General features: G+C 47.9%; 6 protein-coding genes across 6 annotated transcripts; 3 read left to right on the top strand and 3 right to left on the bottom strand.

The window, feature by feature from the left end:
- Window positions 1-12: 12 nt before the first annotated feature.
- AtWU_07077 (uncharacterized protein) lies at window positions 13-453 on the bottom strand (the record flags this gene model as incomplete). Its single annotated transcript, XM_035502186.1, has 1 exon — window positions 13-453. The coding sequence occupies one exon, from the start codon at window positions 451-453 to the stop codon at window positions 13-15; it is 441 nt and encodes a 146-aa protein (XP_035358079.1).
- A 2,136-nt stretch (window positions 454-2,589) lies between these two features.
- On the bottom strand, window positions 2,590-3,249 carry AtWU_07076 (glutathione S-transferase family protein; the record flags this gene model as incomplete). The annotated part of the gene is made up of 1 exon (XM_035502185.1): window positions 2,590-3,249. One exon carries the CDS (start codon window positions 3,247-3,249, stop codon window positions 2,590-2,592), a length of 660 nt encoding a protein of 219 aa, XP_035358078.1.
- A 2,168-nt stretch (window positions 3,250-5,417) lies between these two features.
- Window positions 5,418-7,168, top strand: AtWU_07075 (sugar transporter; the record flags this gene model as incomplete). The annotated part of the gene is made up of 3 exons (XM_035502184.1): window positions 5,418-5,933; window positions 5,985-6,138; window positions 6,216-7,168. 3 exons carry the CDS (start codon window positions 5,418-5,420, stop codon window positions 7,166-7,168), a joined length of 1,623 nt encoding a protein of 540 aa, XP_035358077.1.
- A 1,132-nt stretch (window positions 7,169-8,300) lies between these two features.
- Window positions 8,301-10,117, top strand: AtWU_07074 (vitamin H transporter; the record flags this gene model as incomplete). Its single annotated transcript, XM_035502183.1, has 5 exons — window positions 8,301-8,449; window positions 8,511-8,729; window positions 8,791-9,046; window positions 9,108-9,770; window positions 9,842-10,117. 5 exons carry the CDS (start codon window positions 8,301-8,303, stop codon window positions 10,115-10,117), a joined length of 1,563 nt encoding a protein of 520 aa, XP_035358076.1.
- A 397-nt stretch (window positions 10,118-10,514) lies between these two features.
- AtWU_07073 (uncharacterized protein) lies at window positions 10,515-12,620 on the bottom strand (the record flags this gene model as incomplete). The annotated part of the gene is made up of 1 exon (XM_035502182.1): window positions 10,515-12,620. The coding sequence occupies one exon, from the start codon at window positions 12,618-12,620 to the stop codon at window positions 10,515-10,517; it is 2,106 nt and encodes a 701-aa protein (XP_035358075.1).
- A 1,870-nt stretch (window positions 12,621-14,490) lies between these two features.
- Window positions 14,491-16,553, top strand: AtWU_07072 (CocE/NonD family hydrolase; the record flags this gene model as incomplete). Its single annotated transcript, XM_035502181.1, has 5 exons — window positions 14,491-14,779; window positions 14,842-15,124; window positions 15,198-15,527; window positions 15,590-15,971; window positions 16,032-16,553. 5 exons carry the CDS (start codon window positions 14,491-14,493, stop codon window positions 16,551-16,553), a joined length of 1,806 nt encoding a protein of 601 aa, XP_035358074.1.
- Window positions 16,554-18,537: the final 1,984 nt, after the last annotated feature.

The following is an 18,537-nucleotide window of genomic DNA, read 5'->3' as shown; positions in this document are numbered from 1 at the left end:
ACCCAAATTCCTCTAGAATCCAGGGCAATCAAAAGCCACCCGGTACCAGTTGCACTGGTGGCCACTCTCAGAACAGCTGCCCCAAACACCACCAGAGGGCATTCCATATCCGTACAACCCATCACTGTAGGCAATCTCGTACTTGATCGCACATGATGGACCGCCAACAATGTTCTTGACATCGACAGTATACGGCAGCTGCGAGTCAATGGCGTCTCCTTCCGCGAAGTTCTCCGTGTGGCCGATGAGGTTGCATTCGTGGTCGTAGATATAGGCGGCGTTCTTCTGAAGGTCTTCGCACGTGTCGGTAGGTTGGAGCTGGTATGCAGCGAATTGGCAGCTGCCGGCACCTTGGCCTACGCAGAGCTCAGCGCCCGAGGGAACACCATCGGCGAGGGTGAGGGTGGGGACGAGGGAGAGGAGGAGGGATGAAATGAGCTGGGTTGTCTTCATTGTTGCGGTTGTATTTCTTGTAGGTTTGGACAAGTAAGGGAAGTCGTAGTAGATTGGCTTAGAATGAAACAGTTTCTTGGATGACTGGGGACAACGGATCTTGAGGGCAACACAGAGAGGCTGTGTCGCGTTTTATAGACGCCTCTTCATTCTCCCTCTTTCAAACCGAGCGTCATACTACATGAGTTTGATGGTTCACCGATCTAGAGTGCTGCTGGAGGATGGCTTATTGCCCCGGGTTGTTTGGGGTATCGGCAATGCTTAGCGAGGATGTTGGGGGCCAAAGGGGCCAAAAGGGGCCAAAAATCTAGAGGAAGCGGGTACAGTGGGTTGATCTGACGCCCTGCGGGCCACTTAGGAGAGACATACATGTCTTCAGCGCTTTAGTGGCTGAAGCTTGATCCAGCGTAGTGGAGGGTGTGCAGAGAAGGATCACACGGGTCATTCCACAACACAGGACCACCATAGATGGGATCGAGGCTGTGACCCTTCAATGTGATGGTATGGGGGCCAGAATTACCTAAAAGGCCCATTCACAAGAGAATACTGAGACAAAGCCATGGATTCTATAATCTCAAAGCCGAAGCACCCGCTGAGAATAATTGTCATCATGGTAACGGTCACTCATCTGGCAACTCAACACTTAGATCTCGTAGTATTTTGGGTCCGTTCAATGAGGAATGCTGTCGGCTACAGCCGACGGTGAGAAGAGGGAGATGTGGGACATTAGGGCCTATCGAGATTGCTGTCTCAAATTCAAACTCTCGCTTCGACTCGGACTTGAGCCCTTTCAAACAGGCTGCAATGACTGTATTGTGAGATTGTCAATGGCACCGCTTGTACGAATTATTGTCTTAGAAAATGCCTACATAAGTTTGTGTCTATGCTCGAATGCTAAATAAACTCTGACAACAGTCTAATGAGCACTCTTCGAACAGATATTGTCACTATCCGAAAATATATGTGTAAGATTTTTTTAAAAAAAAAATCCGAAGGAGGAAACGGATTCCTTGTGAGAAGAGAATGATATGCCATAAGACCAATCAAGCTCAAATGCCAATTGTTGGCGCTGCTGGTAATTGAGCGGGGGGATGGGCCGCCAAGGCCGCTAGGGTCCCTTCGAATTTAGGCCAGGAAGAGAGACTTCGTTGTTACCAGTTAACAACCATTACAGAAATTAGTCAAAAAGAATGCTTTTGCCCTTGATACACAGTGAACGTAATAGTGTTTCATTTCCCAATTTTTGCAACTGTTTATTGTTGGTTAGACTAAGAATATGCTGGTACTAAGTGGTATTGTATTGGGGCACCGGACAGGCACTTGAACGGTAGTGAGCTCAGCCTCTCATGGCTGTGCCTGCTGATGAAAATTGCTTTGAGCGTCGTCCAAGCCTTGTTGCTAATCAGAAACAAGAATATGGAGGCTGATAGCGAGGAGTAAAAGGGATTTAATAATACATAGACACCTGTAAACATGCACATGCCTAGTTGACAGTTGGACTAGCTGTCTCTTACTATACCTTGTTATGAGATAGTGTTTCCGGTAGATGGGTGACTTCCAGGGATTTGGTGAGACGTGAGATTTGGGGTCGGGCTAAGGTACGGATACTATTTCCGCATGGTGGAGGGTCAAACACGCGGGAGAAACTGGCACTTGAGATCAACCACGCTACCATGCAGACAAGAGGTTGAATCATCCAAAAATGAATTTTTCATTCTGGCGTCCAACGACCTCTAGTTGCTTTTCATTACGCAGTGGCTACTTTTCGTATTCTTCCAACGATCCTGAGGCTTGGAAGTGTCCGCTTCGACATGACCTGAGCAAGTGCAATGAATAAACCAGAAGCAACCATGCTCTTTAATGAACGTTGAAAGTGGAAGATTCTATGGGAATCTTTCCCAAGACACAAGGACTTTCTCTAGTGCCTCGGCATGAATAAAACCAACTAACAATGACAAGAAGAAAGTAGCAGCTTGTTGCAACTGAGAAGAACCGTAAAACGTCTGGATTGGTGGTCTGTATATGTTCGGGAATTAGTAACACAAAACTGCCTGACATCATTGTATCGGTAGCTAGTCGGGAAGGGTCAATGATATGATCCTATGGGAACTATCCCTCAGAGACCCAGTATGTGCATCACACCTCAACCCTAGCCGCGAAAGTCTGCAAAGCCTTTCCCGAAGCCTCACGCTCATCCAATCTCTTCCAATATGCCAGAAAGTTCTCTCGTCCCGGCAACAGCACCCAATCACAGAACCTCATAGTCATCAACTTCATCAACCCATAAAAGTGAACATCAGCAGCAGAGAACCTATCCCCACATAGCCAAGTCTTCCCCTCCAACTGATCATCCAGCATATTCAACGCTTGATTAATCATCACTTTTTGATTCACTCTCGCCTCAGGCGTCGGAATTCGATGGCCTTTATAGAGATCGATAGTAGCAGGATCATTCCTGATCCAAGCAATAACCAGTTGACAAATCTCCAGATCCATTCTTCTCAGCCACATGCGGGTCTCGGCACGCTGTTCCGGCGTATTTCCAAAGAGCGATGTACCTCCAGCGGCGATCTCGTCCAGGTACTCGTAAATGGCCGTGACTTCAGTCAGGATCGTGCCGTCATCAAGTTGAAGGGCGGGGACTTCCCCGCGAGGGTTAATCGCGCGATATGGAAGGCGTCGGTTCTGAAGAGTCTTTGTGTCAACGACTTCCACGTCGAGGTTGAGACCGCCACGTTCGAGGATGAACAGCCGGACGGCCATGGGGTTTGGGGCAGGAGAGTCGTAGAGTTTCATAATGATGTTGAGATGTTTTTTTCAAGGATGGCTTTATCTCAGAGCTTCAGACGTGGCACATGGATCTGGCTTACTGAAAGGGATAAGCACTTATATATGTGCTTATGCTCGGGAAAATATCCCATATCGGAACTAGTTGATGCGGGGTTTAACAGGCTCATATATAGCTGGTCAGTGGGGTTGACGCTTCGTAAAACCCGCTAAAGGCCGCTTAAAGCCGGTGACTCACCGTATATACGAGAGCTATCGAATCATTTCCTATTTCAGACCCAGTGGAAGTATCTTCAAAAGTGAAATGAGACGTTGATTGGGGTTATAATCGAATCCCGAGGGGACCTGACTTCACAGTGTTTAACTTTGTTCGATGAGTTTAATGTGACTTTATCTATCTTGGAGAGAGGAAATCGGCGAATACTTAGACGGAATTGAGGGAGCTTTGATATTACAACGCCCTGCACTGGTGCCCATAATGAATGCGACGACTGCTTGCATCCCCTGTAAACATTATGACTGCACTTAAAAAGAATGCAAAACTTCTTGTAGACCCTACATAGAAAGTTTTTCAGTGAGTAATTCTCATTGAAGATGTTCCCTGGCCCTATGCTTAGTAATAATTGCTTAGTAAGGATATTCAAGTTGTCTGGCAGGTCTGAACACAACTATTAAGATACACAACCCCTAGTATATTGCTTGTGTGTCGAACTTTGACCATAATTGTATTATTCTGTCATAAGATTTATACTTCTAGTATCTTTTAAACTCCTTCCTTATGATTTCCTCTGCTACGTCTGTCAACTGTAGCGTGGTGTTGTTTGATGATGTTATTAATGAACCCTCGTGTTTGTGGCCTGAAGTTCATGACTAAGGGTAATGAAAAAACACTTAACGTAGCGGGAGTGGCCCGAAGACTACCGACAAAGCCTCTAAGAAGAGACCTTGTTGTGAGGCAGATGTTGCGGAAAAAGTCTAGCCGGTGTGACAACTTGTTTGATGATGAAGGTAGCAGAAGTAACTGATGGCACTCAGTATTCAATTTTCATTTTGTTTTGTTTTTCTATAGATAACTTCTTAAATTCTTAATAAAAATTTGAATAATCATTGGCATTTCTTCATAGTTGTGCTGAATGTATCTCTTCACGACAAGCAGTGTTCTCTATGCAGGAATGTGGGTTCACTCTTCCAAGATTATCGCTCCCCTACAACAAATAAACATGTTCCAGAGATACAGTATGAGATCTCATCGAGAGTAAAGCTCGTTGCCATGGATTTATAGATGACTTGTCGGTCAGCATGATATCGCCTAAACAGGAGAACAGCAGTCCAAGTAATGAACGAGATGTGTCAATTTTGTTAGTAAGGTTCAAGAAGACTTGAGTGTTGTAGTGTCTGTCACTCATCGAAGACACAGGTACTATGACATCATTCCAGGTTGAGGTGCACTTGAATAAACATGCACTGGTCAAACGAGCATAACCGACAACAGCACATTAAGGAGAATTTATCCGAATGAACATTAGCAGACCGAAGGGGATGCAGGGAGCGTCATTATGCATGGTACCTGGAGAAATATCAGCCACATTACTTAGACACGTCATTTCGGTGCTGCTATTTCTTTATGCATCCCAAGAGACCGAGGTTCGAGGATATTCTGCTAGGCAACAGGTCAAATATGAGTGGTGAATGCACGAGGACGAAAGAATGGAAGTGTGGCGAAGGTTCGTTTCTTTGCAATGCAGCACCACAACGATGATATCATACCGGGTGCTCTGTGCTTACGGTGGATATCGGGCAGTGTGTTACTCCGAGTTAGGTGCATCGGTATGGAGCAGCCGGACCTCCGGAAGCCATCAAGACAAATCAAAAGTGAGCCCGAGGGTGCATCGTGAGTCGAGTGCCGATGTTTTGATTGGGCGCATATGAACTTCTCCCCGGCGGTGATCCACAGGTGGATCTGCCCGGCCCGCCCCACTGTAACCCCAAAATCACAAATCCGGTTTGGAAACGAACTGCTCCAGTATGACAACATCTAGAATGGATGATGGAAGCACGATGGTATATCTATCAGACGACCGGCAGGGTATCCAGTCGTGTCAGACCACTCTAAGAGAGGAATAGTTTCTTATCTTTGCCTGTTCCTGTGTGATAGTACCAATTAATGACATCACACTATGTATCCCCACGAACAGCAACCCCAGACCCAGTCATCTCGCAGTTCCTTTTCCGATAAGGGGAAAGACAGCCAGGATAGCGGGGATGATATTGTCCCCGCATTTGGGCTCACTGGAGCCGAGAAAGAAACGGGGTCCATACGCTCAGACGGAAGACGCGAGTTGAAGGAGAACGACTGCTACGATAAGCTGGCCTACTGCTGGCCGAGATGGAAGAAATGGTCGTATCTTGCGGCCATAGCATGTGTCCAAATATCTATGAACTTTAACACCTCTGTCTTTCCAAATGCTGTCAAGCCGTTGTCAGAGGCATTCAATATTGGGGAGCAGGAAGCCCGGACGGGGCAGATGATTTACCTGATCACCTATTCCATTGGATGTGAACTATGGGCGCCCTGGAGTGAAGAATTTGGCCGCTGGCCTATTCTTCAGCTTTCCATGTTTCTTATCAATATCTGGCAAATTCCAGCTGCCTTGGCGCCGAATTGGGGCACTATTGTTGTTGCTCGTGGATTGGTCAGTTCCTGCGTCTGGAATGTGCACTATGTCATGCTAACATGTATGTAGGGTGGAATCTCGACCGCTGGCGGTAGTGTCACCCTAGGTCTTATTGCTGATCTCTACGAAGCCGAAGACCAGCAGTTCCCTCTGGCATTTATTGTCTTATCGTCTTGCATCGGAACAAGTATTGGAGGTGTCATAGGTGGACCGATTGAGCGCTGTACGTATCCTCCGAAGTCCCATTCTCAAAAAGCCGACCGTAAATTATCCACAAACCGCTAACTCTACATCTGACAGACCTCGACTGGCAATGGTTCTTCTGGATCATGCTAATCTTCGGCTTCGTTGTCGAAGTAATCCTCCTCTTCGTCCCCGAAAGCCGCTCGACTATCATCATGGACCGCGAAGCCAAGCGCCGCCGTGAATCCGGCGAAGACCCGAACATCTACGGACCCAACGAGCTCAAAAGTCCCCGCATCTCCCTCAAAGAAGCCGGCAAGATCTGGATCCGTCCTTTCTACATGTTCCTCCGCGAACCCATCGTCCTATGTCTCTCCCTCCTATCCGGCTTCTCCGACTCCCTCATTTTCACATTCCTGGAGAGTTTCTCTATTGTGTACGAAAAGGGCTGGGGCTTCGGTATCCTCGGCCAAGCCTGGGCTGTCATCCCGATCAACATCGGCTACGTTATTGCGTACTTCTCATACTTCCCTTGGTTCTGGCGGGACCAGAAAATTCGCGACGCGAAGGGAGACGATGCACTGCCTGCTGAGCGGAGACTCAAGTGGCTTCTTTATCTAGCCTTGCTTGAACCGATAGGGCTCTTCGGTTTCGCGTGGACGTCTCTGGGTCAAGAGTACGGTGTGCCGTGGATCGCATCCATGATCTTCTCCACCCTTGTCGGCATAGCCAACTACGCTATCTACCTTTCCTCGGTTGATTACATGGTCGCCGCCTACGGTGTGTACTCTGCTTCTGCAACGGGCGGAAATGCCTTCTGTCGTGATCTGCTGGCAGGTATTGCGGCTATGTATACCACCCCGATGTATGAAAATATCGGTGATAAGTGGCATGTGGAGTATGCTACTACTATCCTGGCTTGTCTTTCTTGCTTGGTGGTGCTTCCAATTTACATCTTCTACTGGAAGGGGCCGCAGATTCGCGAGAGGAGCAAGTTTGCCCAGACGCTGGCGTCGGATCGGAAGGCTAACCAGGGCCATCGGGTTAGTAAGGAGGATGCTGCACCATGAGAAGATGATAAGGTTTGCAGTTAGAATTGGAAGACTGGGACTGGATGCCCTGGACTGTACATTATGCTGGCGTGATGTGATATAGCTTTGGATTGATGACTTTGTATATATGGATTATGACTAGATGCACATATAGAGGGCTGCTATGATAGCGCCCAATGGACTTTTGAACTCGATACTTAGAGGTTCACTACATTATCGTAAGCGAGGATTCACGAAATGGGAAAGGAGAGACCGAGCTGGACAGGGTCTCGGGCCTCCAACCTGAACTGGTTACGGGGAAAACTCTCTAAGCAAATTGACTTTTGACCAGTAAGCCATACATGCTCCATAGTTGGTCCAGATTCTGTAGTTCTGCTGTCATATCCGTATTTTTTCGGTTTTTCTGAGTAACCGCTATTGAAGATGTTGACAAGGAGTCACCTTTCCTGATGAGAAACATTGTAATGGGAACCCACACATTCGTCGACATTGTCAATGAAATTTAAATACTATTCCCAAGATTATGGGCTCCTGCGTCTGGATATAGCCAGGATATGGCCATGATGCTCCTAGAGAAAGGAGACTTACTGATCGTTGAACCGTCGGAGAGAAGGCTTGACTGAGATGCAACGACAGTCGGGATGAGATGTAACGTAGCACTCGTTACGGCACAGACCGCGTCGGAAAGTAGTCAATACTACAATACACACCATCAATGCACGAGTCTTTCATGGCTCATTGAGCCACATGTGCAGAACATAGATAGTATATCGCGCATATGAATGACGAGTTGAAAAAAGCTCAGGCCGCGGGTGGAGGCGCGTGTATGTGGGGAAGTTGAACAAAGAACAGAATCTTCTGCTATACCATGAGAGGTCGCACCGATCTTGTGAAACACGGAGTATCCAGGATATATCCCGGCTCGTATGTCTTCTTCCGATAAATTGTGTAACCTGTGCACAGGCTCGCTGGCCGAACACAGCCGTGAACACGTTCGGTGGCGCAATGGAAAGGAGAAAAGTTTCGTAGGTGAACGGTTACATTTATGGCTGTGTTTAGTGACCATACTGCTATATATATTTGTCAATCCGGATGGCAGCAGTCGTTCCCCTCATTACATCTTATTCTCTCGACTGATTGCTATGATACCATGGCCTCGGAGCGAGATAGAGAGCCCGGACCCCCGAGAGGAGCCTCTGGTAATGTTCAAACCGAGAAAGGGCTCGTCAAGTCTGGCTCAGCAACCGAGCCACTCAGCCCGGAGGAAGACAGAAGGATTCTTCGAAAAATTGACATTTGGTGCGAATCCAGCCCAGAACCCGAGAAGAAGCAAATTGTCTAACTATCAGTGTCCTCACAGCCTGCTACCTCTCATGTCCATCTCATACATGTTACAGTTTCTAGATAAACAGGATCTCTCATTTACATCTATTCTAGAGCTTCCAGGCGACCTTCATCTTAGCGGTGATGAGTTTGCTTGGGCGAGCGGCATCTACTACTTCGGTTACATGATTGCTGCATGCCCGGCCGCTATGTTGATGGTCCGCTGGCATGTGGGAAAGACAATTGCCATTTCAATGTGAGAAAGTTACAAAGAACCGCCTTTAACAGAAATCATAATTCTGACTGGAAGACTACAGATGTACATGGGGGGTGATCTTGACTGTAACGGCCGCTTGTGACAATGCTGCGGGACTCCTGGTTGAGCGATTCTTTCTCGGCGCAGCTGAATCGGCCATTGCCCCAGGCCTAAGCGTCATTGTTGCCATGTGGTACAAGCGATCTGAGCAGCCGTTGAGACAAGCCGCATGGTTTATTGGGAATAGTTTCGCTGGTATAACCGGGGGTCTGATTGCGTATGGGCTTGGACACATTGAGAGCATGGCACCTTGGAAAGTAAGAAGAAGCTTTTGATGGTATTTCTCGTTATTATAGAAACAATAGCTAATCTTCGCAGGTCGTATTTTTACTATTCGGTAGTCTAACGGTAGCTCGGTCTCTTATTTTCATCTTCCTTATGCCCGATACTCCTATGCAGGCTTGGTTCATAAACGACGAGGATCGTCTGAAAGCTGTGGCTCGCGTGAGGATGAACATGACTGGAATAAAGAGCAGCGAGTTCAAGTGGACGCAGTGCATCGAAGCCTTCCTAGATGCTAAAACCTGGTTATTATGCGCCATAACCTTTTTTGGCCAGGTGCCTAATGGTGCCCTAACCACTGTGAGTTGCCAGCTGTCCTCGCCCCATGTTAGGTGTTCAAGGTACCCGAAATTGACCAATCCTAAGTTCGGCACAATAGTAGTCAATGGCCTAGGATTTAGCACCTTCAACTCTCTTCTTATTCAAGCATCCTGCTACTTGGCTATGCTTATCGCTGTTCTTATCTCCACCGCTGGCAGCTCATATTTCAACAATACTAGAACGTACTGGATGGTGTGGAACCTGTGTCTCGCCACTACCGGCACGGCTCTGATACGTGAGCTTCCAGCTCATCTCATGTGGGGTCGATTCGCTGGCAAATTACTCATGACGGCCGCTGCTGCCAACTTCCCTCTAACGATGTGCTTGTCATCGGGTAATGTTGCCGGTTTTACTAAGGAGATGACGGTGAACACAGCTGTACGTCAAATCCACCTTGTGACCATTACTTAGCATCCTCGGAGCCACTAAACGCTGACTCCAAACTTTAGATTTTGATCAGTTTTTGTGTTGGAAATATCGTCGGACCGCAGCTATTCTTTGAAGATCAGGCGCCTACCTACACCACTGGATTCCTCGCTATTATGATATGCTATGCCGTGGGGGTCATTTTATGTGGGGTAGCTCGCTTTTACCTGGTGTGGGAGAACCGACGTCGCGATGGAGTATACCCACCATTCCACGGCAACGAGGAAGTTGTTGGAGATATTGCAGGTATGCTGGATAAGACAGATAAAGAGATCCCCCAGTTTAGGTATGTTTACTGAAACTAGTCGTGAATCTGTGTCGCTAGACAAGCTGGCACTCTTTGGTGTCGAATGATACTTCTAGCCTAGCTGTGATTGACCCTTATGTCCAGTCTGCCTCACGGGCTTGTTTTCGTTGGAATAGAGGGATGTAGAATCAGTAAGGTTAGCCACTGAAGATCTATATGGGCTCCTGCATAAAGGGTTCGGGCATTTACATTTACAGGCTGTGAGGCATGAACTGTTGGTCTGACCAGCCGTATCTGAGCCACAAACTAGAAGGTTGATGTAAGAATAATCCTGTAGGAAGTGTAGAGGCATACGCTTGCACGGTCTTAATCTTCATTTTCTTACTATTGGTAAGGAATAGAATGACTGACCAATCAATTAAGTCTAAAGAAACATGTAATTATATTCATCAACCGATATTAGGAAGTTCCGATGACCAAGTAGCAATATAAGCGTCCGGCGGAAGAAAGGCCAATGTCCTGAACATCTCAACAACAATGAACAATCTTGCCACAACGTAGGCAAGCGCACCAACTACCGCCAGGGCACCAAGCAATATGAGAAGAATAAACCATAGAAGAATATAGAATGAACCAAGAACAAATATTACTAGATCCCTAAGGATCTCGAGCGTCTCCCAGCGCTGTGGCGGTGATTTCTGCGATTCTATATCTCTCTTTGAATCCTCGGGTGGGGGCGCTGCATTTTCAGCCTCCCAACTTGGGTTTTTCTCTGGACCTGGACTGGATCTGGTATCAAGCTCTGTGTTAGGGTTTGCTTGGACTTGGTCGGGGCCGGTGCTCGAGACTGATTCGCCCAGTCCGGCTGGGTCATCGGGTTTGGTATCCTCGGGGGTCGATGAGTTGTCAGATTTCATCGCTTTATTTGCGAAGTCCATAGATTTAAATAGTATGATGAGTAACAAGTAAATCAATGTGCCGGTCAGTACACAAGCAGTACACCACAATGACGCCGCCCACCAGAGATATTTCTCCACTGAGGTGGGGAATTGAAAATCCCAGGCTATGAGATGAATGCCCCCAAAGATCATACTGCCGATGAACATCCACAAGTCAGTGAGAACATTGCTTAACTTGCTCGGGTCTTCTGCTTCGTCTATGAATCCATTGCCAATTGGATCACCCGGGCCCCGGCTGGATTTGAGCGTTTCTCGTACCCCTTGTACAATTGCTGTGAATGTATCCAAAGAACTTGTCCATATCATCGTCATTGTAGCCCCTTTGGGCACTACCTCACTTTCTTCGACGTCTGCATTCGCCTCTGGGTCCCTTCTGGGCATGGCCTCTGATTTAGCATCGGTTGAATCGTTATTATTTGCGGGTTCATGGTTCTTGTCATTTCCGTCACTGCTTTTTTTGTTGGCATTTCGGGTACCGCCGTGGCTTTGGGTCTTCTCTTTATTGCAATACTTGCATCTGTAAAACTTCCACTTATTGTGTTTTTCTTGAGGGTCAGGAAAAGCGGACTCTCCAAGTATCTTCACAAGCGCTTCCTTCGACCCGGGATATTCGAAGAGAATCGGCAGCTCAACTCCTTTAGGCTTCCCATGGTTCACGAAGTACATTCCCACCGCACAGAACGCAAAAGCAACAACGGTAACCTCCAGCTGGGTCACGGCCAGGCCATAGGCCCACCGCGATATGATCTGAATAACTACCCAGACAATTTGACCCACGGCAAGGAGTCGCATGAACATATCCGATTTCGAACGAGCATTGATTTCCTCCTCCGATACGTTTTCTAGCCCTGGTATAGATGCTTCTGTACTGCAAAGAAGTTTTAAGGCCTCGATGGCTGACAGATAGAAGACTTCTTCAAACTTTTTCGCGGGATTCCCGGTGAGGGTAGATTGTATTTGCTTTTCTGGCTTCCCGCAGCAGGACGCCGAAGTCATTGGTTTCAACATGCTAGGGCCCCCCATCAGAGCGGTCTCATCTTCTAAAGGGGGGCTCGTACTGGACTGGTCGTCGTCTTGATCTTTCGTAGTCGCTTTCTCGTTCTTCGAACTGGGTTCACCCTCCTCGGGATCGGGAGTGCACCGCAGCGCAAACCCTCCCATATTAGCGAAGAGAACATGAGTCCTCGTCCAGTTCTTCTTCCTGAAAACTGTTTCGTAGTGGTAAAACAAAGAATGCCCCCGGACCTGATCATCCCAGTATTTGGCGAAAGGAATTTCTGGTGCAAATACAGTAAGGAGGAACCACTTTGTTGGATGTTGATATTTGTCCACCATCCATTTAAGCCATTTTTTAAAGTCCTTTATGTCCGGTTTCGGTACATATTCAGGGACGTTGAGATGAAGCACAGTCCAAGTGCAGGCGAGAATGGTGAATAGGGACGACCAAAGGATTTGCAAGGTGCCACGGGTATTTGGGGCTGACACGAAACTGGTCTGTTGGGGCGGAAGCGTGCAATTTGTGTGGAATGTACTGAAGGCTTGAACATTGGATGCCAGAAGAAGCAGGAGAATGAGACCAACAACCCTGGGCAGCATTCTGAATGTGATGTGTGGTGACACGGATGTAATAGTCGTTCACCGTGGCCATGGAATCCAAAACAATCGACGCGGGCCCTGGGGTAGATTTGTAGGGTATAAAACCATCTCGTCAGGAGCGTGCGTCGCTGACATTGAATTAAACCTGGGTTTAGAAATGATCTTCACGGGTGGGGTTTTCAGAATGCAGTAATAGTCCTACTCATCTACGGACGAAGTGCTGGATGGTGATTTGATCGGGGACCATACGATCGGCGAACGGGACGAGCTCCATATTTGTGTATAGAATTAGACACGTCAGTAGCCCCCACCTTCAGCTGTATTCAGCTCTGCCCCATCGGCAACCAATCATATCTGCAAACTTGATTAATGAACGATGATCCTCAGGAAAATCTGTGCCTTGACCCGTCGCCTTGGGCAGACACTAACAAGGCTACGGATGGTTTGAACACCTACAGGGCCACGCCCAGAGAATTTGCTGTGGCGTCCGGGACCCTGAGCTGAACCCACCCCTACCTGTGGATTCCTACAGCTGGAGAAGTATTGAATTGAAGAAAGAGGAGAAATTGTCTGGATAGTTAGCTAATAAACCACTACATGGGTAATACAGTACGTATTCATGCACGCACATGCATAGTGCCATGAACGTGCAGAAACCCGACTGCTAACAAAGCCACGGCCAAATCACATATCAGACATAGCCCACAGACTGAACTTCGTGGTTGAATAAATTCCATTATTCCACGTCATGGGTATGTGGCCTTAGCTAATAGCAGAAGCAGACATTCTTCATAGCGTATACAAGCAATGTTCTATAGATCATCCCTCAGTATGTATATCGGTACCCGGCAGGCTAAGAAAAAGGGGCTTGGGATTGGCGATGGCCGACCGCTCCACCTACATCCATCCAAATCGCTGATCGAATATTCCGACCCTTTCAAAAGTCCCCTCCCAAGAAAGACCAGACAACAAACCTGAAGAGGGTATTAAGTCGGATTGATGACCTTTGCAGGACGTGCGAGCTTATCTCACCTTGGTTTGTTGAATTTCTGGGACCATTATTCTGCTATCTACCCTCCTCGTGTCTTTGTAGGGCCTGGAGCTTAGCTGATTAGGCCATGTAAGACACCAATCTTCGCCGATCCCTGGGATTGAAATATTTCTCCACGGTTATTTCCGACGCTGAAGGAGTGGGGGACAGCGCTGACTCCACCAATTCGCCGCATTTGCGGGGAATAACACCCATCCTGCGGACAGCTTCACGTTTGTCTACTTGCTGTGTCAACCACCCCTCCACCACTCTCCAGCCAGCTCATATCGTACTCGTTTTGCTCTCTCAAGCCGTGTCAGCGGTGCTTGAGCCGGGGCGAGCCGTGTTTGCCATCCGCAAAGAATGTCCCAAGATGCCCTCACCCCAATAAAATAAATCACCCGAACCCATTTCTACAATTTATGAGACATTTTGATAGCCCACGAACATGAGAAAGCTTTCGGGACCTCCATCCGGACACCAACAGTGGAGCTAGAACAGCATATAGAAGTGTCGGAGCAGGTAGTAGAGATTTACTAAATGGCGGTATGCGAGAGATGATCGCAAGAAAGTTGAACTGCAAAAATCAAATTAGACGAAAGTATTACCGGACCTCGGCTCCAACAGTTCCAGTCCGAAGCCTGACATGGCATGAACTCCTTCAGGAGCCCCCACGGCGAAGGAAAATCGGAAAACGGCAACGAAGCTTTCGGGAATCGGTAAGTGGAGAGGATTGTCCCCATTATAAACGAGAAGTGGACTACGGATGCCATCTACTTCGTTCATATCAGACACCCTCCTTGTAGTACTACACACCGACCTGTCAATCAACTAGTCAATATGTCCCACCAAATCGGCGGCATCGACGTGACTTTTACGCCATCCAACCGCGGCTTTCACAATTACTGGACAAGTTTCCGTCCCTCAACAAAAGTCATTCTCCGGAAGGGATGGCAGCGCGAGCCAGGGTTCCGTACATTGAGTGAGCCAATAATATGGGAAAAGGATGTTCCGATTACCATGCGAGACGGGACAACCCTGCGTGGTGATATTTTCCGCCCGCTGGCCAAAGATGGAGTTCCGCTGCCCGCACTTCTGCCGTGGAGTCCGTACGGGAAAACAGGAAGTGGTTCGTACCTCTCAGCCTTCATGTCTCGAGAAGTGAATCCAAACCTAATTGTGTTCTTCTAGGTCATCATCAGACAACCAGCTTTACCTGGTTAGGCGTACCTAAGAGCTCCTTGAGCGGGCTCGAAAAATTCGAGGCGCCGGATCCAGCGGAGTGGTGTCCCCGTGGTTACATCGTCGTTAATGTTGATGCACGGGGATGCTTCGATTCCGAGGGTGATATATTCATCTTCGGTACGCAGGAAGGTCGAGATGGTTACGACACCATCGAGTGGATTGCCGAGCAGTCTTGGTGCGATGGAAATGTGGCGCTTGTAGGAAATTCATGGCTGGCTATTGCTCAGTGGTGAGTTACTCCAATAGCTAGATTGGCTTTTCTGCAAAGTGTACATGGGTTCGCAAAGCTCACGATGCCTCAGGTTTATTGCGGCTGAGAAGCCTCCGCATCTGAAGGCCATAGCTCCATGGGAAGGACTAGGCGATCTCTATCGTGAAAGTATCTGTCGTGGAGGCATTCCCAATACTATGTTCTGGGAGCTCCTTTTGAAGGAGTTCAATGGCAGAGCTCTACGAGAAGATGTTTCTACAATGATCGAGAAGTATCCCCTCATGAATGCATACTGGGAAGATAAGAGACCACGGCTTCGGGAGATCAATATCCCCATGTATATTCTAGCTAGCTACTCAACGGGCGTGCACACCGAAGGGTCCTTGCGGGCGTGGAAGTATGCAGGGTCCGATAAAAAGTGGTAGGACTTGACATTTAACGACTACTATATGATTTTTGTATGTCACTAACTTTGGTTTTCAGGCTACGGATTCATCCCACCCAGGAGTGGTTCGACATCTACCAGCCACTAGCTAATGACGATCTGCAACGATTTTTGGACCACTTCCTTCTTGGCAAAAACAACGGCTGGCAGTTCACTCCCAAGGTCCGCCTCTCCTTATTGAGATATAACAAGCCTCCAATCAGTTATCGGGCGGAGGACAAATACCCCCCGTCCCGGGTGCAGTATAGAACATTCTATCTTGATGCAGGTGAGACGAATGGGAGTGCTGCAGGGACAGTACGTCCCGAGCCACCCAGTGATAGCGCCTCTGCCTCTTATCAGTCCGATATGTGGGAAGACGATGGGGCGCATTTTACCCTGACCTTTGCCGAGACTACTGAACTAATAGGTAGCTCCCAGGTTAGCCAAATAGCAGCTCGGCGGCCAGCATAAAGCTTCGGAAACGCTAATTGCTTACAGGTTAAGCTCTATATGTCATGCGCGGACTTAGACGACATGGACGTATACGTGATTATCCGGAAGCTAGATCGTGCTGGTAATGCATTGCTCAACTACAACATTCCATTTGAGCATCAGAAACCTGGAACGACTCCCGACATGATTCCAGATGAGAATATCTACAAATATGTTGGACCAAGTGGACGGCTCCGGGCTTCTAAGCGAGCAGCCACAACCGAGGAGCCCGATATGCTTGAAAGTAGAAAGGAGAATCAAGAGCCGACAGAACTTTTCTTCCCTCATGATAAATCGGAAAAGATACCTCCTGGAGATGTTGTGGAGCTCAGGATCCCCATTTGGGCTGGGGGTATTGTATTCGATGAAGGTGAGTCCTTGAGGTTGGAAATCAAGGGGCATGACCCCATTCTCCCCGAGTACCCAGCCTTGAAGAAGGGCCCAAAGAACCTCAATAGAGGCCGGCATGTGGTGTATACTGGAGGAAAATATCCGTCATCTTTGATTGTTCCATTGACGAGCGTGTGATGGACGTGAATGAGTCTGAATACGCTGCTATTGTCATTACCAGAGTAGGTTGTATGTTTTTCTACAATCAGAATGAACACGAATTTGTTGTTTAACTTGCAGGTTTTTCATGGCGAATTGAACGTCGAGAACATTATTGTAATGTAAGGCTTCAAAGTTGTGTATTTTGCTGACAGCAGCGCACTCGCGCGTACAGTATCTGTGTCAACCCCACCGGGCGTGTACCTTTTATTATGAAGAGAGTTCGCATTAGTATACAGTAGTTTAATGTTGGTGTATTGCCTCTCCACTCTCCTCCATGAGCAGGGCCATTCGAAGGACCTTCGATCACGTTTTAGATGCACTAGCAGTTACCAACCCAGAGGTAACGACAAAGCTTCCACAAAAGCAGGAAAGGGCTAACAAAGCACTGGAACCTGCCGTATCCTACCCTGACCTGGATGACGAAGTCTGAAATAGGAACAAAGGCATTTGGAGTAACCATTTTTTCCGAAACCGGAGTTTTAGAGTCTCTTCTTCCCATTTTATGCTCAAAGAAACAATATTTGACTCAGCGCTAATAGCCCAATTAACAGCCCAGCGCTAGATGTTGTCTTGGATGATGCCGAAGAGGAGCATGTTTTGTAACCCGCCGTACCTTTTTCTTCCAAGTCAGTTACTGCTCGCCACACTACCAAAAAAAGGGAAATGTGGAGGCGAAGGGACAAAGAAGAGGGAGGTTCGAGGGCGAAAGCTTTTAGGAGTAGATACCTGAAGCGTAATAGCACATATTGTCGTAGCTCCACATACTGTCTGCCCACCGAGTGTAGTTGAATGTCCCATTGCACGAAGAGTGTGTGCACTCTAGGACCTGCGACGTCCAGTTATTAGAGACCCCGGCCGCGTTCTCGCATATGCATTCCAGATCGGAGCGGTCGGTGCTGGCGGCTAGGGTGGTGTAGTTGGTGCCACAGGTCCCGTTGGTGACCAACTGCTGGAGATAGTCCGAATAGCAGGGTCGGTAACACGCCAAGAAATTGTCGATGAAGGCATCGAAAGAACAAGGAATGTAATCCATCGTCGAGGAACAGCAAGCACGTACAGGAAGGGGAAAGGAGCGACAGGAAGGGATAATAGAAGAAGCAGGGGACACAAACGACGGACCTTCACCAGGGGATAGCGAATTTTCTGCATCGCTGGCCCTGGCAATGCTTTATGATCATTTTCAGACACCATATTGGCAAAATCTTACGGGATTAGTATTAGTGCTAAATGCTAGTTTTCCTCTAGTATACCTCAGGTTAAAGTGAACCAGAGAAAGAGAAGTCTTTCGGGTTAAGTTCATGTGGGCCCCACTGGGATTGGAAGGTTCGGGTGAGCGAAGCTTGTTGCAGCCATTGCAAAGTCGATCGGAGACATTAATGAAGTGAGGCAGACGGCACGGGGCATATTATTCATTCATTATTGTTGTTTACATGTATCATGTGAATTCAAACCCAGGGGGTATGAAGGGGATAGGGTCCTGTTAATCAGGGTCTCAGGGTCCGACAGTGTTCGGGATGGACGTTTTTGGTGTTCTTCTCAACATTGAAAAACCTGCTCAAAAAGGGGGGAGCACAGCAAATCGGCAACAAAACCGGCCCGCCGCTCCGATCCGATCGGAGTTTTATCGATAACGGCCCTAATTTCCCCTTCAGGACAAAGGGAGGCTCTTGACATGCCATGTGGGATGGCCCGCACTTGACAGGATAGAGCGTAAAGATCGTTAAGTACCATATAAAGTGGAAACCTATTGGAATGCCTCACACAGTTTCCAAGTATGCGCCACATGTATCTGTGAGCGCCATATACCGACACGGTGAAAAGACGTTCTTGGTCGCGTCGACAAGACGGCGGCAGTCTCCGGGTCTCCACAGGAGAAGAGCGCAAATTGACAGATTTTGCGTAATAGGTCGGGTAATCTTATAGGTTTGAGGGGATCTACGGCCATTGTGGATAAATGAAC

Source organism: Aspergillus tubingensis (assembly GCF_013340325.1).
Source record: "Aspergillus tubingensis WU-2223L DNA, scaffold_8, whole genome shotgun sequence".
NCBI lineage: Eukaryota > Fungi > Ascomycota > Eurotiomycetes > Eurotiales > Aspergillaceae > Aspergillus > Aspergillus tubingensis.
The sequence above is the reverse complement of the archived record's forward strand: the minus strand, read 5'-3'. Positions and strand labels throughout refer to the sequence as shown.